General features: G+C 44.0%; 1 protein-coding gene across 8 annotated transcripts in view; it reads left to right on the top strand.

Annotated features, from left to right (window-relative positions):
• Positions 1-20,541, top strand: part of DGKG (diacylglycerol kinase gamma) — a 216,003-nt gene extending 195,462 nt beyond the window's left edge. For 5 of the 8 annotated variants that reach the window (XM_067034174.1, XM_067034178.1, XM_059063715.2 and 2 more), the window contains 3 exons: positions 7,100-9,773; positions 19,306-19,448; positions 19,551-20,541. In XM_067034174.1, the coding sequence (XP_066890275.1) occupies positions 7,100-7,198 (99 nt within the window). In that variant the 3' untranslated portion in view covers positions 7,199-9,773; positions 19,306-19,448; positions 19,551-20,541. The remainder of the gene's footprint in view (positions 1-7,099; positions 9,774-19,305; positions 19,449-19,550) is intronic. The other 3 variants (XM_059063714.2, XM_067034179.1, XM_067034176.1) reach the window with 2 other exon arrangements.
• The last annotated feature ends 4,494 nt before the right edge of the window (positions 20,542-25,035 follow it).

The following is a 25,035-nucleotide window of genomic DNA, read 5'->3' as shown; positions in this document are numbered from 1 at the left end:
AATTACAGGATGTAAATCTGAAGAAAATTTTAATAACTAGATAATTACTAGTGACAGTAAAAACAGGGTGCACACCTTTCGAATCTGGGAGAATTTAAAGTTAATGAATTCTGTCAGTGTAGCACAAGACAGAAAGTGAATAACAAGCAAACATTTAAAAATTTTTTGATTAAGATAAAAGAGGTTAAGACTAAATATATCAATAGTGATAAAAAATATATAAATGTGCTAAAGTCCCCTATTAAAAGTATAAGACTCTCATATTGGGTTAAAAATTAAAATCCAATGATATATTTCTTATAAAGAGATACATCTAAAACAGAAAGATATATATATATCTTTTTATCTTATCCTTAACAAGCATAGAGAAATTAAAAGTAAGAAGTGATAGTTTGGGGCAAACTAACCTTCCAACATGCCAAAAGCATAAAGTGGAATAAAGTATGTCACTTTTTATTTAATAAAAAGTACTCTCAATTTTGAGATATAATGGTCATAAAATTTTAGTTGTTTAATAACAGAATCAAAATATATACTGTGAAAATCAGTATAGATGTATATTCTGAGAAAAATACATATATAAAAAATTGACAGAAAGACAGGTATTAAGAGGCTTTAAAATATTTGTTTCTGTCTTTGAGGTCAAGCTGTAAAAAAAGTAAATGACATAAAACTTGGATTTTAAAAATACAAGCTCATAGGTACAGAGAACAGATTGGTGGTTGTCAGAGGTGGGGGTAGGGGGAGTAGGGTGGGTGAGACAGGTGAAGGGGGTAAAAAGGTACAAACTTCCAGTTATAAAATAAGTTAAGTCCTGGGATGTGATATACAGCAGAGTGACTATAGTTAATAACACTGTATTGTATATTTGAAAGCTGCTAAGTGAGTAACTCTTAAAAGTTCCCATCACAAGAAAACATTTTGTGGTGATCATTTCACAATATATACAAATATCAAATCATTAAGTCATACACCTGAAACTAATATAATGTCATATGTCAATTATACCTCATTTAAAAATTAAACTTGGATAAAATAACTATGCCTTAAATAATTAAATATCTTATTTCTTCAGGGATTCATAGGATATTTACTAAAGTAGATAATAAACTAGTTCACAAAGAAAACATATATATAAAATCCATAAGCAGAAATTTTAAAGGTTGTTTTATGTGACCACAAAGCAATAAAACTAGAAATTAATAATAGAAGATTAAATGAATAAATAAAATCCAATCACTCAGAAATTTTTAAATTATCCTAAAGAATAATAGATTTGGGCTTCCCTGGTGGCTCAGTGGTTGAGAGTCCACCTGCCGATGCAGGGGACACGGGTTCATGCCCCGGTCTGGGAAGATCCCACATGCTACAGAGCGGCTGGGCCCGTGAGCCATGGTCGCTGAGCCTGTGCATCCGGAGCCTGTGCTCCGCAACGGGAGAGGCCACAGCAGTGAGAGGCCTGCATACTGGAAAAAAAAAAAAAAAGAGGCGATCAAAGCTAACATTATTGACTATTTAAAAAATAATAAAAATGAGAAGGCTCGCATTCAAACCTTATAGAATATAACCTAAACTGTATTTGGAAGTAAATTCAGAGTCTCACATACTTCCATCATTTGAAAAGGAAAAAAGTGTAATGAATAATCCCCAAATTAAAAGAATAATAAAACAAACTCAGGAGAAGCAGAAGGAAGAAAATAAAGATAAAATTAGAAATTAAACAATTAAAAAACAGGAAAATCTAGAACTAGTTCTTTAAACATGTCAAATGTTTGAAAACCTAATTTTAAAAAAAGAAAAAGAAAAACAGAGATTAGAGATATTAAAATATTTAATACATATGTAATATAAATATAAATATGGTAATGGTTTTATTTAATAAGACATTATATGACATATATATAGTTTTATCTTGATTCTAATAAACTTGAACATCTTATAAAAATCCTAGGTAATGAAATGAAAAATGTTTTCAAAGAATTACATCCACAATGGTCTTAAAACAGATGATCTTACTGGTGAGTTCTTTCATATTATTAGGGAATAAATATTTATGTAAACTGTTCCATAGAACAAAGATAGAAAGCTACCCAATCCATTTGATAAAATTAAGACAGATACAAAAACCTAACAAAAACTATGCTTAAAAATAGAAAACTACAGACCAATCTCAAATATGAACATGATACAAAAATTATAGTTAAAGTATTGGCAGATAGAATTGAACAATATATTTAAAGAATCATTCACTCCTCACGAAGAATATATCAAAGGAATGCAAGGATGTCTTCTTATATAAGTTTGGATAGAAAAATCACATGATAATATGAATAGTTGACCCCAAAATACTCAATTACATTCAACATTTCTCATTTTTAAAGATGAAAACTCAGACCAGAAAGGCACTTCCTCAAAATTAAAAAAAAGAAAAAAAAAAATCTCCTTTTTTTTTTTGGCCATGCTACACAGCATGCAGGATCTTAGTTCCCTGACCAAGGATCGAACCCGTGCCCCCTGCAGTGGAAGCATGGAGTCCTAACCACCAGACCACCAGGGAAGTCCCAAAAAATATCTGTCTTAAAACAATGAGTAATATTTTTTGTAACACACTAGAGGAATTCTCATTAAAATCATGGATAAGACGTGTGCTAATGTTATTTGGAAGTTCTAACCAATGCCAAACACATGAAGCAGAAAAGAAATATAACTATTTGGAAAAGAATCAAAACTGTCATTATTTGCAGATAATATAATTATGTATATAGAAAGCTAATAAAATCAACTGAAAACCTCATAGGTTAAATTATTTCAATGAAGCTGTACAGAAAGATAGACAAAAGTTAATAGCTTTTGTACATACCAGCAATAACCAATCAGAGGAATATAACAGAAAAAAGTTTAAGTATTATAATGGCAACAGACAAAAACAAAATACCAAACTGAATTGTGAAAAATAGATGAAGAAGACTTCAAGCCTAAAGTAATATTTTTTAAAAGATTTGAATTTAGAAACATCCTATGTTTCTAAATAGGGACCCCCAGACAAAATTCTAATGCAATTTTTTTAACTTGACAAAACAATGCAATAGCTAAGGCATTTTATAAAAGAACTGTGAAGAAGGACTTCCCACAAGATATTAAAATAGTTATAAAGCCACAGCAATTGACGCAATATTGGATAGATAAATCAATAGTACAGAAGAGAGCCCTAAGAAACCCTAGTATACATAAAAACTAATGAAGGAGAGAAGAAAGATCATAAACTAATTTGAAAGTAATGGACTGTTTAACATATGGTATCCAAGAAATTGCCTGTCTGGGAAAGTGCCATTATATAGTCGGCGCTCCACATCCATGGGCTTTGCATCCTTGGGTTCAACCAACCTTGAATAGAAAGTATTCAGGAAAAAAAATTCCAGAAAGTTCCAAAAAGCAAAACTAGAATTTGCTGTGTGCTGGCAACTATTTACATAGCATTTACATTATATTTACAACTATTTACATAGCGTTTACACTGCATTAAGTATTTTTTTTTTTTTAATTTTTTTGCGGTACATGGGCCTCTCACTGTTGTGGCCCCTCCCGTTGCGGAGCACAGGCTCCGGATGCACAGGCTCAGCGGCCATGGCTCACAGGCCCAGCCGCTCCACGGCATGTGGGATCCTCCCAGACCGGGGCACAAACCCGCGTCCCCTGCATCAACAGGCGGACTCTCAACCACTGCACCACCAGGGAAGCCCCTGCATTAAGTATTGCAAGTAATCTAGAAATGATTAAAGTATACGGGATGTGTATAGGTTATATGCAAATACTATACCATCTTACACAAGAGACTTGTATAAAACCAGCATCCATGGATTTTGGTATCGCCAGGGGTCCTGGAACCAATTCCCTATGGATACCAAGGGGTAACTGTGTAGTAACCTCTCACCCCAAAGTATACTCCAAAAACAAAACCAAAAAATCTCCAATTCCATTAAAGAATTAAATGTTACTTACCTAGGGAAGGGGAAAATGGGTGACTATTATTACACTATGAACAAGGACTTTCTAAGGAAAATGTGACATGTTTAACTGTTAACAGATTTTCTCTGTAATAAAACAGGAAACTAAGAGCATGGGGCTGCTGTCCCTAGTGCTTGCCAGATGTTATAAATGTGATGAAGGGTTTTTAAGACAATCATACAGACTTTAGTTAATTGCCTGACCAGAGAAGTTTGGGTTCTAACTACAGAAATGTGGGATGCTCTCTTTCCATCAGGGGTTGAAAAGGCAGATTTAACCACGTCCAACTACCTCCTAAAATGGGATCTTACCTATTTAACCCACTAGCCCCTCCTAATTTGGGGATGAGGGGGTAAGATACTGACATTTCTTTGACTCAAGATGAGGACATGATCTCATACTTCTTGCCCCCAGTGTATGTACACACAGTGAACTCCCAGTTATATGTAGAACTAGAATCCGCAAACCACATCAAAACCTCACGTTACCCAGCATCTCCAAACTCCTGCCCCATCAAGACCTTTGTCAAAGCTGCTGAAAACCCACATGAAAGGGATTTCAGTTTTACCTCCTCCTGTTTGCCCTGGAGGTGCTAACAAGAAAATAAACTGGTCAGCTAGAGGGAGAAAAAGGAGAAGTAAGGATCTTCCATGGCCTAAAAAAATGGGCTCCATCAGTGGGAAATGTAAGCGGTGCCATAGCTGCCACTCTCTGTCCCAAGCACGGCCAGCTCCACTGCCAGAACATTCCCCCCGTTCTCCTTGGCTGTGCTAACCAGCCAGTACTTCCATAGCAGGTACAGGCTCTGCGCTGGCTCAGGGAATACCAAGGTGAATAAGATTAATGTCTTCTTCCCCTCGGGGCTCCTGTGCTCCAGAGTGGGGCAAGGCTTACCACAGGAAATGTGCCACAAATCATTACCATCAGATGGGGCTAAATTGCAGACCACAGATAAATGCCTCAACTTCCCTGAATTCTGAGATAAAGACAATGCCCATAATAAGGCACATAACACAAAACGGTACTTGATGTGTCGTCGGTGTGCTCTCCTGGTGACTACCACAAAACAGAGAGACTTACTCCCCTCCTAGATTTCCAGGCTGATGGAAACCAACCTAACAGTCGTTTTCAGCTTCCTTCCCCCAGTTTATGTTTCCCCACAATGACTTTTGGCCCCATCTTTTTCTTTCTATATCCTGGGGCCTTATAAATTTAAACCTGGCTTGCAGTAGAACCCTCTTAGCCAGACTCTTACTAACTCCAGCTCATCTCGACAACAGCTATTGAATAATTCCCTTCAAACTCTTTTCTTCATGGTATCCTCCAGCTTAAAAAGTTATCATGGTTCCACACTACCTCATATTAAACCCAATCTCTGCTGCCTCCTTCCCTTTAAAGCCCTATACCAACTGCCCCACCTGTATCCCTGACCTCATTTCTCATCCTTTGGTCCACACTCAACCAGCTGGTATGTAGCCTCTTAACCGAGTTGCCTTCCCTTTCTCTTTCACCAACACATTTTCTTCCATTCCTTTCAGATCTTAAAATTCGTCCTCAATTGCTCCATTCAGGTTTTTCTCATGCCTTACCTAACTTCTTTGTGACAACACTTGGCTTATCCTACATTTAAACTTGTTGGTGGGTCTCTCTCTTCAAGAGTTCTTCTGTTGCGGCTTCCCTGGTGGTGCAGTGGTTGAGAGTCCACCTGCTGATGCAGGGGACACAGGTTCGTGCCCCAGTCCGGGAAGCTCCCACATGCTGCGGAGCAGCTAGGCCTGTGAGCCATGGCTGCTGAGCCTGCACGTCCAGAGCCTGTGCTCCGCAACGGGAGAGGCCCGCGTACCGGGGAAAAAAAAAAAAAAAAGTTCTTCTGTTGTTCTCTAGGGTCACACTGTCATTTCAATCGGTGGTAAAACTCATGAGAACGGGTTCATAGATTGTGTTTCTTTTGACGAGCATCTTTCTCCTCCTCCAGTGTAAGATAAGTTATTTAACTGGTGCATTCCATTTTACAGTTTACATTGGGCTTTCATTGACAGATTGTCATTTGATTTTCACAACAACTTTGAGAAAAATAGAGTAAATGCTACTATCCTCATTTTACAGTTCCGCAAGCACTGCTTCTGAAGGCTAAATGATTTGTCCAAAGGTTCACAGCAAAGAAGGGGGAGTCCTAGGACCCAAACGCAGGTCTTTGAATCCTAAGTGCCTCTTGTTCCCACATCATCTTCCTACTTGATAAATGTTGCTGGACTGACAATGCAGATTATCAATGCATCAGTGTCACCAGGCCACATTCAAATAGGGAGTAAGCATTTTGAAGCCATACCCTGAGGGTAAGGTTGGGAAGAAAGACAAAAAAATGAGAATTCACCAATGTCTTTCACTTCCAATTGACTTAAAGTTTGCAGGAGAAGGCACTGGTTAAACCTAAAATTCAAACAAAAGTAAAAGCTTTTAAAAGAAACTTGGGTCTCCCCTAGAAGACTAAGACAAGAGGAAACGCCTAAGAGACTCCCTTGCAAACTTTCCACATGAGTAGCGCTTGGGTCAGAGGTCAGACTGAAGCCTCTAGGTCAGTTTGGAGTTACTGGTAGACATCTATGCACTGCCCAGGCAGGATGGCCAGGAGTAGTGGAGGCGGGGAATCCAAAGAACTAGGCTCTAGCTGTTCCGGCCCTCTCTGTGCGACCTTAGGCTAATCCAAGGCTCAAGAGAGCCTTGAGATCTCCATTCCTTTATCTGTCCTGCAGAGGGGTTGAATGAGATGGTCCCTGAGGTCTCCTCCGGCTGTGACATTCTGAGAGACTATGAATAGCAAGGACATGAGACAGGTGATCAGCTCAGCTGAGCCACGTGGGAAGCTCCCACCTGTCTCTCCCCAGCGTTTCCGCCCCTTGCTTCCAGCAGTGCCAAATGCCGGGCCCAGTCAGGGTCCAGTTGCCAATTTTGAAGCTGTTCAAGGACAGTCGTCCTTCTGCATGGGGCTCCTTCCAGCCCGAAGCTGGCCTCCCTTCCTCTCTCTGCAGCTTGCTCTCCCATAGTCTCCTGGGATTTGCAGGCCACTAATTCATTTCTGCCTCTTTGCTTTTAGATTAAAATTACTCACAAGAACCAAGCGCCTATGATGATGGGGCCCCCCCAGAAGAGCAGCTTCTTTTCTCTGAGGAGGAAGAGCCGTTCAAAAGACTAGATACTATGCCCAATGCCAGTTCAACCAAGAGAGAAGACAAGAAACTGAAGCACACACATACATACCACACACATACACACACACACACACACACACACACACACACACACACACGCACTCTTCTCCAACCAGTGGAAGCCAAGCCACCCTTCAGGAAGAAGGCTTCACCCTGACATCCATTCTATTTCAACCATGGACACACTCCAACAGAGCCAGTGCCGGCAGGACATTGTGAATGGACTTAGGGCCCTCCAGGGTGCAGCTGGCTCATGCAGCAACCTCCACTTTCCCAGAAGACCTTGAGTGGGACTTTCTGAAACTGAAGGAGAAACCCCCCCTTTCTTTCCACCACCCCTGCAAGTTTCCTCGCCGCTCGCAAGGAGCAGGCTGCAGGTTTCCTGTCTAAGGGGAGATCGGATGTGGCCAAGGGAAAGAGCCTGCGCTCCAGGGGACGCTCACAAAGGTCCCTCTGTGAGGAGACAAAAACACCTCCGACTCTCAGATAGCAGCCCTTGGCAGGACTCGGCATACGCGCGCTGGTTTCTCGGTTGTCCTTCGAGTGACAGCTTCTCCCGGAACTTGCTGAGGAGGCAGAAAGGCTGTGGAAAGCTGTGTTTCCCTTCTTGGTTCTGCGCACTCTCAGTGGGCACTGGTGATTTTCCTGAAGCCTTCTGGTGGCTGCGTGTTTGTTTAGAGCCGGCTCCAAGAGCCCCCAGAGCTGCCTACATAGCACACCTTAGATGTGGTATTTATTTTCTTAGTTCTGTGAACACCTGGGAGGGAAAGCAGAGAAACTGAGATTTATTTTTCAAATTGGTGTCATAATATTGTGTAAAAAGGGAAGAAAAAAAAAAAAACCACCCCCAGCTTCTTTCTTTTTCAAGCCACAGCGTGTTTCCTGTTTGAGTTCCAAGCCCTGGTGGCAGACTATTCCTGAAGGCAAAGAAGATGGGAGGGAAAGGGCCTTTTGCTGAGGCGACCAGGAGACAAGGCGTCAGGCAGCTCCCTCCTGCCTCTGCAATGACCACTCCCCGAGCACGACCTGAAGGCCCTACTGAAGGGCTTAGGTGTGTGTACATATATGTAGCATATATATATTTATATATACAAATATTTATTTACTGGTGGATTTTTCTGGATTGAAAAAAATATGCAGTACAAGAACAGAAAGTGGGAAAGAAAAAGAAGGCTCTGACTCCCCGTTTCTGCCATTTCATTGTCAAGGCACATTGCCCCGTGGTGATCATGAGATTTAAGGGAAATTAAGGTATCTCCTTATCATAAAGAGACTGAGAATTTCTATTCTGGATCCTCAAAACAACATGAAAGCTATGCTGGGCAGGATTTACTCTCCCATTTGTCAGATAAGGAAACTGAGTCTCGGAAAATTTAAGAGACTTGTCCATGGTATCTTGGCTAATGTGGTTTGGGACTAGGTACCGCTAAGAAGATATGTAATAGAGAAAAGAACCTACACATCTTGGAAAAGGGTCATTTCTGGTCACTGAAAAGCGATTCCATTTGGATCCAGGTTACCAGGGAGGAATGAACGTGTGGCACATGTGTGGACGGGACAAGCCCACATGAGAGAATGAGGCCTTCCAGTACTTCCCAGAGACTCTCTCTGGCCTCACCTGGTGAGAAGTTGGTCCAGGGTTGAAGGCAGTAGACAGATCTTCAGATTAAACTCTCCACATGTCATCTCATCATGGTCATCGTAGTCTCTTAATCTAAAAACACCTCTGGCTGCCCGGATGACCTCAGTGGAGAGGCACAAGGAAGACAGAGGCACCTCAGCAGGGAGCTGCCAGCCAGTGCCCAGAGGGGCCTCAGCAGAGTTCAGTGGGCTTCATTCAGCTGGCAGCATCATCACCGCCTTCCCTGAGGGCAAGTCTGTGGAGAGCTTTGTTGGTAGAAAGAAACATTCACCTCGGCACCTTTGCTCCTTCAGCCTCCATCCCCTCTGAGATTTCTGAAAAGGAAACCTGGACCCACTCGATGTCACTCCACTGAGCTCCCTCTAATCTCCTAACACTGGGTCAGGAACTTTGTGCAAGGAAGGGAAAATTAAGATTGTGTGTACAAACTGATCCTAACTCTGAAAGAAGCAGTCATCTAGGACCGTCTAAGACAGAGATCTAGAACCATCCTGTTCAACCTAACAGTGCAGAACACTGGGCAAGGGGAAAGCAGGCCACCTGAAGAATGTCCTGAAATGATGGGCTCCTTGGGGATGGGACGAACAAGCTCATAATGACAACAGGTACTATCTTGGAAGCCACTTAATTCTGAAATGAAGGCAGGTTCAATTTGGGGTCACTGATTCTAAGACATTTGCAGAAATTCTTGGATGTGTTTCAGCCTCAACCCCCCAAGATTGAGGCTGATGAGAACATGGCACTATCAACAGGTGAAAGTGATTCTTAGAGACTCACAAGTCAGAGACTGGCCCCTGCCTTCCCACTGTGGTGCACAGGACTGGCAATGTTGCTTGAGAGACATGTCCCATGTCCTCCTTAAAGCCACAAAGTATAGCAAACATCGGTGGAATTGTACTTTCGATTTTGTAACCTCAGTAAGTCTGGTGGTGGTGTTTAATCTGACTTTGCAACTCATCCCTTAACTACTGGGACTGTGGTTTCTCACTGTGGAGCACCTCATCATAGTGCTCCTCACAGCAACCCCTGAGGTTGACAGAGAAGATGCTATTAGCCCCATCTAAATAATGAGGAAAGCAAGGCTTACTATAATTTAGTGACTTCTCAAAGTTAGGCAGTCAGGGGAGAATCCTCCCTTATTCCTCATCCTATTCTGATTCTGGCCATGCCCCAGACATGTTCTCACCTGCCCCCACAGTTCTACCCCTCTAGCAGTAAAAAGAATGAAACAGGAAGTCTTCAATACATTATGTTGTCCCTGGACTAATGGGCTAGTCGTTGCATCTCATTATGACTTGGTCTTTGTAAGTTTCCTCCAGTGAGTTGAGAATGGAGACAGACTTAGTCGAATGATTATATTTCAGGTCAGAGACCAGCTCCTCTCAAGAGAGTTCTTTCCACAGATGGAAAAGATATGTTAAAATTGCCAAATAAATTAGGAAATACTTGGCAGAATCTGGAAGAACCTCCAGACTGGCGTTACATAACATGCATATACATTATACATATGGACATTATATAAGGTGACATAGTACTTAATGTGCTGTATATATTATGTAAATTACATATTTGTGAGTAATCATGATAAATATAGAGACCCACTAATCACTTTTTTACACATACCCAGTGACAGATTAGGAAGTTACTTTGCCAAAGAGTCTTAAAACTTACTCTCTCCTGCTGCTTTGGTTCCAACTCCTGCCAAAAATAATTGCATCAACTTTTCCCATCTCTAGCCCCCTCTCCTCTTAGCCAAAACCCTCAGCCCTAGCTAGGCTGTACCTTCCGTGGAACACTACCATGACTGAGATCCATAAAAATAGATGCTGGGGATGGGAAGGATCTAGACTCCCAGATTCCCTGTGTCACCGACCTACACCCCAAGGCTCCTAGGCAGATGGATGTCTAATGCTGATATTAAAGGGAGAGAGAAGGGGAGAGAGGAAGAGTCTACCAACCCTCCAAGGAAGGAAACTTCAGTGTTCCTTGGCCACCAGTCCCAGGATCTGACCATAATCAATCAGGAAGTTATTTCAAAAGTCTAGTTTAAGTTTCTGCAGCATATCTGACTGAAACCGTAATTTCCTAAAATGTGTTTCACACAATACCAGTATCCATAAAATGCTCCATGAACAAAAGAGTTCTGTGGTCAAGTACTAGATCCCCTTCTAGAAGAAATGGTGGACTTTGACTTGTCTGTTGACGTCCATAGATTAGAAACACTGCCTTAAGCCCACCATTTCTTCTTTTTGTTCTCCGTGGAGATGGGAACATGGAAGTAACCATCCTCTGCAATAATATTGCATAAAGTACTTTTCTAGGACAAGGAGCTTCTCTTCTTAAGACACTCTTTCTAGTTTCTTCTGTGATTGTTTAACTACTTTTATTGTTCCCCTCTATGTGTCTTCAAGCAAAATCAAGGATCTGGCCTCTTTGCTTCCTGAGTGGAGAAGGGATTGTGGAGAAATTAAGGGGAAAACAGGATAGCTGCCAGGGGTCAGATTTCATCTGTGTAGCTCTAGAGGACAGAACCAGGTCTAAAGAACACAGTTGTGGAAAGGATCGATGTTTATTCAATTTAATGACCGCTCTTGGAGCTAGCTGGCTGAATATGGAAAGAGCTGACTTGTGAGGGAATGAACAGCCACCTGCTCTTATAGGTAGAGCCTTGACCTAGTTGAGGAGGAACAAGCGGTGATTGATCTACCTTGTTTAAAAGCTGTTGAAACTATTTTTGTAGGCATCAGTGTTAAATCAATAGGTCTAGTACTTCCTTTTGAGCAGCAAACCTCAGTGTCCATTGTTTTCTGAAAGAGTGAAAGATGACTCCCAGAGAGATTTCTGGATCAGAAAATAATATTCATAGAGTACTTTTCTAAAGTACTTTTCTCCTTGTTCTAGAAAAGTACTTTCTGGTCTAACTAGTACTGACCAGTTAGACCACACTTGTACATGGCGGGATTGACCAAAATCATTGGCACCCTCAAGGGCATCTAGTGGTGGTGGTGATCTTTCCTTGGCAGGTCTGAAAGTTAAAGGAATGAGTTACAGTGTTAAGCCCAAAAGAGATTTTGCATTTCTGTTGGTGTTCATATTAGCAGTTTGGAACTGTTCTCCTAGTCACAAGTACCAGACCTGCATCCAACTTGCAATAAATAGCAAGGAAAAACAAACTATCCTACATCTCAAATACCAGTCAAGTTTTGCATAAAACAGGTGAACAGAATTGTGTAGAATTTCACATGGGGCCATCATTTTTAGTTCACCTTAACGTTCCACCATACTCAAGTACATATTTTAAATTTCTACTGTAGAAAGAAAACAGGAAAGGGAATTCTCATTTATGGCCTGCTGAGTACAGGGCACTGTGTCAAGGCCTTTTCATGTGCTATCCCATTTAATCCTAATGATCTGGGCATTTTGCTTATTTCACAGAAAAAGGAGTTAGTGCATAGAAAGGTGAAGTACCTTGTCCAAGGTCAAACAGATAGCAAGTAGTAGAGCAGAGACTTGACATGGGTTTGTCTTACATTAACATTTATGCTTTTTCTACTATATTCTAATGCCTTTAGCCTTCTTATCTCACTGTTTCCAACCCTACCATCATCCTGGGTGAGATTACACAGCAGTGAAAAATTGATGTCCTACCTGGTCAACCTCTGTATGGCCATCTACTCATGTTCCTACTGAAGAACTTCCAGTGCTTGCTCATATGGAAACTCAACAGCCTCCATGGGCAGCTAGAACCCAAAACTTCACCCTTGCAATCAGACTGTCAGCCATCCTTTAATCCTCAATGTTTCAAATTCTAGCTGAATGAGAATTGTTTCCCAAGGCCCACCTAATAGATTTTTCTATTCAACTCTGTGAGTGGGAGAGCAGCAAGCAGCCTTCTCAGACCTAAATGCCATGGTCATCAGGGACTGGCCTGCACAGGGAAGGAGAGCTAGGGTTGTAGAAGGGAGCCTCCAGCAAGAAGGCTCTGCATGTGATCCTCATTAGTGATAGACGTGGGCTGGGCCATCTGTGTTCCACGGGAGAACAGAATGGCAGGCTGCCTTTCAGATGCCAAGAGATGCTATCTAATGGCAAGATCCAGAGAGCTCAAAAAGCAGAGGCATCTTTCCTCCTGAGCATCTCTGTGGGAAACCAGGGACACAGAAAACCATGGGGTTTTGGAAACTAGCTGCTTAACTTGCAGGGCATTTCACCCTTGCTCCCACTTCGTCCTTCATGTTCATGGTGGAAGCCAACAAGCAGAGCCTTGAAGCCTTACCTGCTAACTAAACTCCCTGAGATGGATCCCAAGCTGAACCTATGTTATCTTGGAATCTGTAGATGCAATGGCAGGTGCATTATAGCAAGGCACCAGGGTTTGCGATTAAGCCTCTGAGTCTCCCAGGGGTCAGGAAACACTACAGGTAGAAGAGACCATTTAATTGGATGCTCAATGAAGATTCTAGAGGAATAATCAAAAAACTTGGAGTACTCGTCTAAATGGGTCAAATTAGAAAATGCAATTTGGAAGCAAAGACGGTAACATCTAACCCAGTATCAAGCATGTAGCAGGTAATGAGTAAATACTTGTTGAATGAATGAATAGCTAAAATGGGTATCTGTTCTTCTACCCTGGAATGGGTAGGGGAAAGCGGGTAGAAGGGATTAAAGCTTTTTAACTAACAGCTCAGAAACTTGAAACCACAGGATGTAGAGGGAGCTCATGAGGGCCTTTAACTACTCAGACATCTGTTGAGTGATGGATACAGCTAAATATGGATCATCAAAGGGCTTTCTAGGTCACATGGAGGGCAGCTTCATGATTCAGAAAATATGAAATTCAACTTGGACAAAAAGACAGAAATATTTGCAGTCTACTTCTGAGAGGTCAGGTCAGAACTGACAAAACAAAAAAAGATAGCACAGAAGTGGAATTACAACACAGTAAGAGATCAGCATAATAAGATACAGACTCATGAGATGAAAAGAGATAGAGAACTGGGTTTTCTAGCAGGTTTATTTGGGCAAGGGAGATGAGCCTGAACACTCAGTCCAAAAATGGAAGAACGGACTGAGAAATCCTTTTTTCTTAAACACGCTTAACGTTGAGTTCATGGTAAAATGGAAATGTCTAGGCATTGATGAAATGGTTATTAAATAACAACTATCATTTATTGTCCAGTCCAAAGCCTATTGCTTTTATGACCACTTTTAAACTTCACCAGAACCTTATGAAGTCAGAGCTATATGGTTCCCCATTGGACAAATGAGGAAATGGAGCAAATCTCATGGGGCAGATCTGGAATTCAGATCTGTCAGGATCTGCCTTTCAGAGACCATGTTTGTGCCGGCAGTGCCCTGGCTGAGGCCGCTGAGCTTCAAACACGGTGACAGGGATTTACTACACCCAAACCCCCACCCCCACCCCACCCGTGTGCATGATTACTTCCTTCTCAAAACGAAATCCAAGTCCCTCCCCTCCCCCTTCCACAGAGCTGGAGTGGGAAACGGCATTAGCTTGGGTGCAGTGGCCAGAGCAGGTCTGGACAGCAGCAAGTCCATATATGCCTTGCCCACCTCCCTTCTTAGGCCCTCTCTCCCAGGCACAGTGGGGCCGCCTCCTAAGACACCGATCAGAGAACAGAGCACCAACGTGAATACCTTGGTGTTCAGCCAGATCAGAGTATTCACAGAATATTAAAGATCGTATTAAAAGATACAGAGACCACATCAAAGGTCCAGTGAAGTGAGGTCAGGCAGTCAAACATCAGAATTTAGTACCTGATATCTAAAGGTGGGATGGAGACTTGAAGTGTCCTTTTAAAAATGTGTTGAGTGAATCATAATTTGGAGTAAAAAGACTGCTTCTAGAATAATGCAAAAAAACTTTTTCCCTTCCAAAAAAATTATTTTTAAAATGGAATCTTCGCAAGAATTACAAGTGAGGGGCAATAAAAATGGTAATTTCTTTTTCTGTTAGATAATACCAAAAAAAAGAATTTATAAATGTCACAATATAAGTGGCAATCCAGAGAAAGATTCCAGAAAGTCTGCTATGGAGGGACTAAACAACAGTACTTTCAAAGTAATTAATGAACTTTATTTTTCTTGTCCTTTTCTTTAAAGAAAAAAAAAAAAAACTGGTACCAAGTGGTTATCAGAAAATGGCATGATCTTCAAGAAAAGAAAAATTTTCCTGGTGAATATTTCCTCTCTCCCCAACATCCTTGAGGTGAAAAGATTGAGAACTAGAGCTTTTAACGTAGAGAACCATGTGTGCATGGAAGGTGTTAATGATAGAGGATGTCATTGAATTGCTGTGTGGGGTTTGCTGTCATCACACTGTGCTGCCACCAGGCATTAAGGTAATGATCATAAACTTAGGAGGACTAAGCAATTCCCACTCCCATCCACCCCATCAGCCTCCTGGAGCTCCCACCCCCAGTTACATATACTTCCTGGAATTAGACCATCTGGGAATAATTTCTATTATGACGATCTTCAAACATACAGAAAGGTAGAGCCATAAGTATAATGAGAATCTATAGACCCATCACTTAGATTCAACAGTTGTTATCATTTTGCCATATTTGCTTCATCTTTTTTTCTACTGGAATACTTTAAATTATAGATGTCATGACACCTCGCACCAAAATACTACACATACATCATTACGGGGGATCCCTTCTTCAGTGTTAAACGTTGTGTGTATCATCCATGTTGCTGAAGGAAGATTTCAGGGTGTTGTGCATCTGAGCTCAGTCATTTCTCAACTGACTGAATCCAGTTGTCACAAGTAGATGTTAACCAGGACATTGCTCTGTCACTGATAGGAGGAAGTTTTGGGTGGAACCCAAGGAACATCTTAGCTGTATTCAAAACATTCCTGATTAATCTGAAAAGAGGAAGGTAAACAGCACGTTAACTAAATTCTAAAAGACACTAAATCGGGGAGTGTTACAAGCACTGATGATGCCAGAGAGAAAATGCAAAGCACCTGGAGGAGTTAGAAATGTACCTGAAGGATGCGTGTTCTTATTTTTTAAATAAACATTGTTTAAAACAGTAGGAGTTACAGGAAGACTAGGCACAGTACTAGTTGGGACAAATAAAACAGTAACATCATATCTGCAGGTTCGTATAAAAACCGGTTCTGGTTATTGCCCCCACCACGTGAAGACGAGGAAGCTAGAGTGGGGGAGGGGACAGCTGCTGAGGTGTACAGACAGGCCTTCCCCCTCCGCTGGGGCAACTGAACTGGAGCTGTGTCAAGCCCCGAGAGACCATCTGGGAGGCCCACTTAGCAGGGCAAGCTATCATTTTCAGTGGGCAAAGTGTAAGGGGAGCAGCTAACGTTCCACGTGCTCTGTGCTCGGCTGCTGGGGTCAGGGCAGGCTGACTGCAGATGTTCTGGACAAGACGGTGGGCAAGGTGGTTGGTTGGCTTGCTTTCAAAAGTGACTCTGCCCAACCAAAGGAAGGATGGTAAAATGAATGACAGCAGGTTTCAGAATATTCAGCCCATCTCAGTCAATGAATGAAATGAGTTATTATTTAAGAACAGCCTAGGTGGCAGCAACAACTGGAAAGCAAGGCCTGGTATTCACCGAAGGCCGGATTCCCAGCCTGTGGCCAGTGGACCTAACTGAGCACCCATCCGACTTCCCACACATCAGGAAGAAACGCTCTCTCATCTCTACCCCCAGTGCACTGCTGCAGACCTCTGACTCATTAAACACCCCAGCCCACCACGCCATCTCCCAACACCATGGGGCTCGTAAGACCAAGTACCACCTTCTCCTTTCCTGACATGGCTGCCATGAGGAGTGAGAGTCGGTGTTGACTAAGACGGGAATGAAGATTGTTTTCATCCTCCTGCCAGTGGGAACATGTTTTCTTCCCAGAGCACCCACTCTTTGGAAGAACACAGTCTCTTCTGAGCTCCTTCTTCCAGCCTAACCTCCAGCACCCTGAAGCCCAGGACCCACTGATGGGCGTGAAAACACATGAGCTCCCTGGGGCTTGGAGAAGAGCTCTTGACAGGCCTTCCCGGAGCCGACGGCGGGCCGGGTCTGCACACCCCTGCTGCCTCCTCTGGGCAACGTGACTTGCCTTTTCTCTGTCTGCTCGGAACCAGAGGCCTGTCTATACTGCTGTTCGTGAGTCATTTGGTAGCAGGGAAGAGGAAGCACAGGATCCCCTCCTGTATCTCAGTGCTCAAAATGGGCACGGTCTTCTGAGGGGGAGTAAGAGACAGAGTTCACTTGCATATGTTGAGCCCTCTTCCCAGTGGCACTGCCCTTTCCTCGGCTCTTTTCCATGATAAGCCCATCCTGCTTAGGACCTCAACAGAGGAGCAAAGAGAGAAATAAAATGGGATCGGAGGACAGAAGCTTTTTTTTTTTTTAACATCTTTATTGGAGTATAACTGCTTTGTACTGTATAACAGTTTCTGCAGTATAACAAAGTGAATCAGCTATACATATACACATATCCCCATATCCCCTCCCTCTGGCGTCTCCCTCCCTCCCACCCTCCCTATCCCACCCCTCTAGGTGGTCACAAAGCACCGAGCTGATCTCCCTGGACAGAAGCCTTCTTGATGACTCGAAGGACACCAGCTCAGGTGTTCCTTCTGAGATGTTTGTGAGCAGGGGCTGGAGCAGAGGGAGAGAAAATAGATGAGAATTCCTGTCTTCCCCCAAAGGGATGAAAAGAAGGGGATTTATGGAAATCTGTCAGATGTCCCCAGAGGCAGGCCATCTGCAGGAAATTGATCCTGCCTCCACGTGACTTGGGAAGAACTCCCATCCTTGCCCAGCCTCCATTTTCTTGAGGGAGGAGAGAAACTTTTGGGACCTGCACTCAGGAGACTCAAAGAGACGTGAGGAGACAGAGAAAGCAAGGGAAGGCCAGGAGCCCAACCTCCAAATCCAGTGGATGTTTCACATGGCTCCCCAGAGGAAGAGGGAAGATTTTAGGTCAAGGTTTGGTTCTTCTGTGGCCATCAAGGAAAAGAAAGGGACGGGGAGGACCCGTGAAGCCCTCAGCAGTAACTCAGTTACTCCAGGCATGGTTAGCCGGAGGCAAAGCCAGAGAAGGCTGGGGCCTCAGCCTGTCTCCTTCAGAGCTTCACAGGCCACGACCCAAGGGCAACTGGTCCCCACGCAGCCTCAGGCGGGGAAGAGCGCTCTCCTACCTCTGCTCAGCTCTGCACTGCTCCTCTCGGGGGCCGGCTCCCCTTCCTACCCTGAGGCCAGTTAGCAGCAGGGACTTGGGCAAGTCGAATGATATCTCAGGTTTTCCACCTGTAAAATGGGGCTAGAGAGGATGGTTAATGCATCTATTCATGTATTCATCAATAAGGAGTTTGTGATGAAACAATGTCTATTTGCTAAGCAGGTACCTTAACCTCTTAACATGTTTCAGTGCAGTTCTCTTCTTTTTCTCCACTTTTTCCCATCACATTCTGCTTTTCTCAACCTCCACCCACCCCCAGGGTCCGCTGCTTCTACTTTTTCTTCTTCCTTTTATCCTCATGATGTTTCTCTTCATTTTTCCCCCCGTGATTCTATTTCTACATAAAATCGGAGGATCAGAGGGATCATAAGAGATATCTACCCACTTTGTTATCTCCAGGCAAGTCTGTGCTTAAAAGATCAGAGGACATAGTCCAGAGCCCAGTCTCAGGATGCATTTCAGCATCTCACAGCTTCTCTCGTCCTCAGTGTCTCACTTACCCCCTGTTCAATACTACACTCCTTTTCCTCTTTACCTTTTGAGTCACATCTCAGCGGTAAAGCACCTTTGTGGGGACATAACTGTTGGGACGTTTAACCCAACATGACGTAGTTCAACATCCTAGACCATAAGTATATTAGTTTCAGTGTAAAAACAGAATCAGGAACAAGAAAGGACAAGAGGCCATGGCAGTTGAGGGTTTGAATTCTATAAAAATCAACAAAAAGAAAACAAATAAGCAAAATCCCACAAGCATAACCCTTCCGGAGTCACAATTTGATAGACTATCTCAATTGATCTGAAAAGTCCATTGAACAGAGAGTTGCAGAATCATAGGCCCATCTTGCTGGAAAAGCCCTTCCTTAGATGTCATTGAGTCCAACTTTTCACACCAAGTTGGTAGCCCACATGGCATAATGTCTGTGCTCTGCTGATGGTCATTGAATAATAGGTGGTGGTCATTCAGCCTTGGTTCCTATGTCACCATATACAGAATTCCTCTCCAAAGCCATTTTCCCAGGCCCTTAGGTAGGAAGCAGGCCAGGTCAATGCTTGGACAGGGCCCGGTGCCCCAGAATGTGCCCCTTTTGATCTATTCGAACCTGCTAAGGTAGCTTATGGTCTTGATAGGGGCCATGTGCTCTAATGGGCAGGTCACCTGACAAGGAAGCAGATTTCAAAACCTGCAGCATCTTTTTTTTTCCTTCTCCAGATGGCAAGAGGCAGGAGATCCAACTAAAGAGAAAAGGATCTGACAGCAAGTTGCTGACCCAGCGTACAGCACAGCTGCCCTCTCCTGTAGAATGGGAAGAAGTCACCTTGTGTGCCTCTCTGTACCATCATCCTCAATTCTCGGTAGAGACCTCAGAGAAAGGATTATTGTTAGCACGTAACCATAATTCCAAGAAGCCACCACCTGTTAAGGAGGTTCTGATGGATGCTTTTCTCTCTCTGCAGAAAACAAGACCCTTCTATCTTGGAAAAATCTGGGAAATGTTCCATCGAGGCTGCTGAGGAAGGAAGCTATGGTGGTTTGAAGGAAGAAACCCTGCCTGGGAAACAAGAGCAACACAGGGAGAGGGCTATAGTCCTGTCTCAGCCATGTGGCCTTGGAAATGTCCTGTAGCCTCTGGGACCTCTCTTTCTCCATCTATCACACAAGGGGGGCTCTGAAGACCTTCCCACTTCACCAATCTTGCCTTCACCTGGAGTAAACGCTGCCATCCTTGTTCTCGTGGGTCTTCCACCAGCCCCAAGGCTCCCCTCAGCCCTGCTGACCCCAGAGGGCTACTCCTAGCCCCTGAGCCAAGAATCTACCTTCTTTCCCTTTTGAGGATTCGTAGTGCTCAGAAATCAGCTGATTTGGGGGGCCAACATGGAAAAAGAACACTACAAGGAAACTCTTTGATAAGCCCTCCACCTACACACACACACACACACACACACACACACACACACACACACACACACAGACACACATACCCAATCGCTGAAGTGTAAACATTTTCCCTTCTGTGTATCAGACCTCTTTTACCCTTTCTAATTGCCAGTGTATTCGGAGAAAATTCAGTCCCACCAACAGAAAAGCACTGCTTCCTCTTAGGGAACTTAGCCAAACCTCCATGTTTGGGGGTGACTCTGGGCTCAGGTTGAATGATGCTAAAGGTTCTAACACCCCTCAACGGCAGCCCCTAAATGCAGACTCTACCAGCTGAGACTGAGGCAGCAACTAGCTAAGGGCCCAGATCCCTCCCTCCCGGCGCGTCCACCTCCACTGCCCACACGCCCACCCATAGATATGTTGTTCTGTAATGGTGGGTGCGTGCTCCAGCCTGTCTGTCTGCCTGCCTAGAGTGCCGTGGACTTGTTCTGTAACGTACGGTGTGTGTGTATGTCTGATTCTGTGGTTTACTGCAAATAAAAATGGTAGCAGATGGCTGGCCTCTGACCTCCTGGTGGGTTTTTTTTCATGCCATGGCTTGAGAAATCAGGATTGTCTGGTCAGCCAAGAGCGCTGGAGCTGTGCATGTTTCTCTAGACTATTCTGTAGCCTCTCCACAGTTGCCCACTGCTGGGGGAGCCAGGTACCACTGATACGCCAAGACAGGGAAGAAGGGAAACTCTATTGCCACCTTCCTGAGATTGAAGGAGGGGGAGAGGAAGCCAAAAATTCTATTAAAGAAGCACCTGCTAAGCATTTTATGTACACAATGTCACTGACATCTGAAGAGTCCCTTACGAAGTGGTTAGCATTTTATAGATTAGGAAACGACGCAGAAAAAGTGATGAGCTTGCTCAACAAGTAACACAATAAGTATCCTAGTTCTGTCTCTCTCATACCCCCAGATTCAAGTTCTTGCCTCTAAACTAGTGTTTCTCCAAGTGTGGCCCATGGACTGCTTACCATCAGAAACATTTGGGAGTCCAGATTCCTGCACCCCACTCAGATCTCCTGAATCATGATCTCTGAGAGTAAGACCCTGAGACCTGACATTTATAACCTGGGACTGTTGATAGATCCTTGTGCCTCTGAAAGCTTGAGAACCATTGTACCATACCTGCTAGAGGGCAGGACCACTCTGGGAGGAGCCTGCAGAAGAGCACACTTAGACAGAAGAGACGGGGAGAGGAAGCTGGTCTGCAATGAAAGGGTGAAGGGGAAGCGAGGCCGTGGACTCCACATCAGAGTTGGCTGCCCCTCGCCCCAGAACTCAGACCCCAAGAACAAGTCCCTCAGCTGGTCTCCAGGTGGAGGCTGTCCTGAGCCAAGGGTCCAAGGTCACACCTGGATGTGGCTGGGCAAGGAGGTGTGGGCCCAACACAGCAGCCTCGGGGACTGGGCGCTGCCGTGGGGCAGCAGCCCCGGAGGATGGAGCCGAGGATGCTTGGCAGCTGCTCGCCGCAGGCTCCTGCTGCCTTCTCAGCCCCCATCTCCCTGCCCAGACTGGCCTGACTGGCCACTCCCCAGGGTTTGAAGAGCCATTGCTGTCTGCTCTCCGGGCTCTTCCTGCCACAAAAGCCCTGAAACTCACGCCTGGAACCCTCAGTCTTCTCCATGTCCCTGCTGTCATCCTCGGGGCTGGACACGGACTCCAACCTCAGGAAACCTACGCAAAATGTTACTCACTCCTACACATTCCCTCCCCCTTCCACCTGGATCTACCGAGTTCTATTTTGTGCCTCTGAGTCTAGATGGAGGTTTCTGAAATGTTGGTTAGAATGTTTGAGGCAGGGCCACTGTGAGACAGATGCATAATTGCTACTTGGGGGCAGAAGAAAATGCTGGAAATAGCTTAGCTGCCTACTCAGCTGGGGAGATTCAGCTATCACCCTCCCAGCTGAAACACTAACTATGCATGAAAAATATTTTCCTCAAGAAAATGGCTTTTCTAGAGGCAAGAATTCAAGAAAACCCCTCTTTTTTTTTTTTTTTTTTTTTTTTTGCGGTATGCGGGCCTCTCACTGCTGTGGCCTCTCCCATTGCGGAGCACAGGTTCCGGACGCGCAGGCTCAGCGGCCATGGCTCACGGGCCCAGCCGCTCCGCGGCATGTGGGATCCTCCCGGACCAGGGCACGAACCCGCGTCCCCTGCATCGGCAGGCGGACTCCCAACCACTGCGCCACCAGGGAAGCCCAAGAAAACCCCTCTTGTACAGAATTTCATGTTACCAAATCAGCAAAACACTGAAATTATGAATCTGGAAAGTTGTTTATGATACTGAATCCTTATAGTGAGAGTTTTCTTGAATCTGTAGCTAACAAAAGAATTGGGTAAACAAGGAAAATGGTGGTGCATTCAAGAACAAAGGCCTTAAGCAGTTGTGTTTGTGTTTTAAACACTAGTGAAGAATGAGCCATTTGCTATTAACATTTACAAGATTTTCTAACACAGGGGACCATGTTCCTGCTTCTCCCCCCATGTAACAGGTTACTGTGTGCCCTTAAAAGTAACAAAACTGACTTTGTTTTTAGATGTTCTTCCCTCCTACTTTCCATTAAAGCAGACTATCACATATTATTCAGAAATATTTCTGAATCTAAAACTCTAAAGCCATTCACAGGGGGGACAAAAAGTCAAAAGGCAGCAAAAAGTGGTGATGGAAGCAGCAAAGAAAGAACAGCGAGATCAGGACATGGTCATGGTCTCAGAATGGGAGGGCTCCCAGAGAGCACTTAGCCCTTCCTCCAGCCAGAGCCAGATTCACCAGCACCGCATCTGTCTGTGCACACCCACACCTGCTTGAAGATTTCCGCTGATGGGCAGCCCACCACCTTCCCAGGAAGCCCATCTGGGAGTGGTTTTCTGAGCCTTAGATAGGCTCCTCTTGCACCCAAATCTGCCGCCCATTCACTCCCATCATTGGGCCCTGACTTGGCCACTAGCAACACAAGACAAATCTCTCCTCTCTTCTCCAGGTCAGCTTTCAGATATCTGGAAACAGCTCCCTTGTCCTAACTCTTTATTTTTTTCCCCTCCAGACTAAACATCCTCTAAATCCTTGAATTATCCTTTATATGTCATGACTCCCAGACCCTAAGCTATTCTTGCAACTTTCTGTGGAGCGACTGACAACAGTTTGCCAAGGTCCCTCTTAAACTGCGATTCCCAGAGCTGAACACAGCACAGAAACGGTGGACAAGTGCAGAGCTGCATCCTCGCTCTGGATGCCACGTTAGCTTGCTTTGGCACCTGTATCACCCTGCTAATTCATCCTGCTCTCACAGCTGACATCTCCTATCCTCTAATGAGTGCTAATAACGACCATGGGTGTGGTGCTTCACAGATCACAAAGTCCTTTCAGAAACATGGTCTCTTTTACTCCTCACTACAGCCCAGTGAAGTTGATTAAAGGTGAGGAAACTAAGGTTTTTCCAAAGCCATGTGGCCAGGCTCAAGCCAAATCCATGCTCCTCTAAACACACCCATGTTGTCTTCTCACTTGAAACTCTGTTAAGGCCGAGAAAGTCTCCCTGGCTTCATTTGTTAATGTCTATTCAAAATCTTTCTTTTTTTCTTTCTGTTCCACTTCTTCTTGTTAATTTCTTCCCATCCTTTATCCTATCTCCATCTTTTGACTTCCATTTCTGCCACCCCTGACATTAAAGGGAAGACACAAAGGCAGAGAGAGAAGGCAGCAGAAGAGGACAAAGTGCCAAACAGGGCGAGCCTTTGGGAGGGAGGAGCTGGAAGGGAGCATCTCAGAGAAGAATGGGTAATGTGGGGTGGCAGATGCATGTTGAACAGGGAGATTGGGAGAGGGGTTCCCAGTCCCATCCAGCTTGGCTGGCTCTGTTACCCAAGGCCAGCCACCTAGCCTCTCAGAGCCTCACTTTCTGAGAAGCAAGCATTTCCGTGAGACTAGTCAATTCCCAAGACCTTTCCCAGTTTTATGAATCTAATAGGTAAAAAAGAGCTTATCGTTAATCCAACAGTTCCTCTTTTCTTTCAACTCAATGAAGATATTGAACATCAGACTCAAAATATTGCACATGACTTTCCTCTGCTAAAATAAAGAAAAGCAAAGATGGCTTGGGGTCATGGCAATAAGCAACATTTATTTCATCTGATTGCCAGCCCTGGTTTTTATTGGGGGGAGGGGAGAGAAGGATTACAACAGCTACCTCTCAAGAAGTAGGACCCAAAGACTAAGGAATCCTCAGGGGGGCTGAACTAGAGGCTCTGGAGCTGTCACCTGACACCCTCTTCACATCAGAGGACTGAGGGTCCCACAAAGAACAACCCTTTCCACAGTGGCCACTTAGATGATGTGGAAAAGGGAAGAAACTCCTACTTGTTAAGCAACTCTTGTGTGCCTTCCTGGGGCAGTCACATGGTAAGTGTTCTTAGATCGTTGCACTAAGGAAATATCATCTCATGTCTTTATTCTTCCAGAGTAGAGCTGTTCAATCGAAATACAATGTGAGCCACATATGTAAGTTTAAATTTCCTAGTAGGCACATAAAAGGAGTAAAGCGGAACAGGTGAAGTTAACTTTAATCAAATATTTTATTTAACTCAGCATATCCCAAATATTGGGTTGGCCAAAAAGTTTGTTCGGGTTTTTCACGTTACAGAAAAACCCGAACCGACTTTTTGGCCAACCCAATATTATCATTTCAACCTGTACTCAATATAAAAATTATTCATGAGTTACTTAACATTTTTTTCATACTAAGTCTTCAAAATCCAGTATTTATTTTACATTGGCAGCATTAGCCTGTGGTCAGTGGCTACCATGTTGGACAGAGAAGCTCCCATAGCATCTGGTGCCTCCCCATCACAGCACTTCTCAAACTACATCGCAATTGCCTGTTTCATGGTCTGCACTATCCACCAGACTGGAGCTCTGAGAGGCCAGGGATTGTGAAGTTAACTGATATGTTCCCAACTCAGTGCTTAACATGAATATAACAGGCCCTGGAATATTTGCCAAGGAAGGAA

This window comes from Kogia breviceps, chromosome 5 (genome assembly GCF_026419965.1).
Source record: "Kogia breviceps isolate mKogBre1 chromosome 5, mKogBre1 haplotype 1, whole genome shotgun sequence".
NCBI classification, from domain to species: domain Eukaryota; kingdom Metazoa; phylum Chordata; class Mammalia; order Artiodactyla; family Physeteridae; genus Kogia; species Kogia breviceps.
The sequence above is the reverse complement of the archived record's forward strand: the minus strand, read 5'-3'. Positions and strand labels throughout refer to the sequence as shown.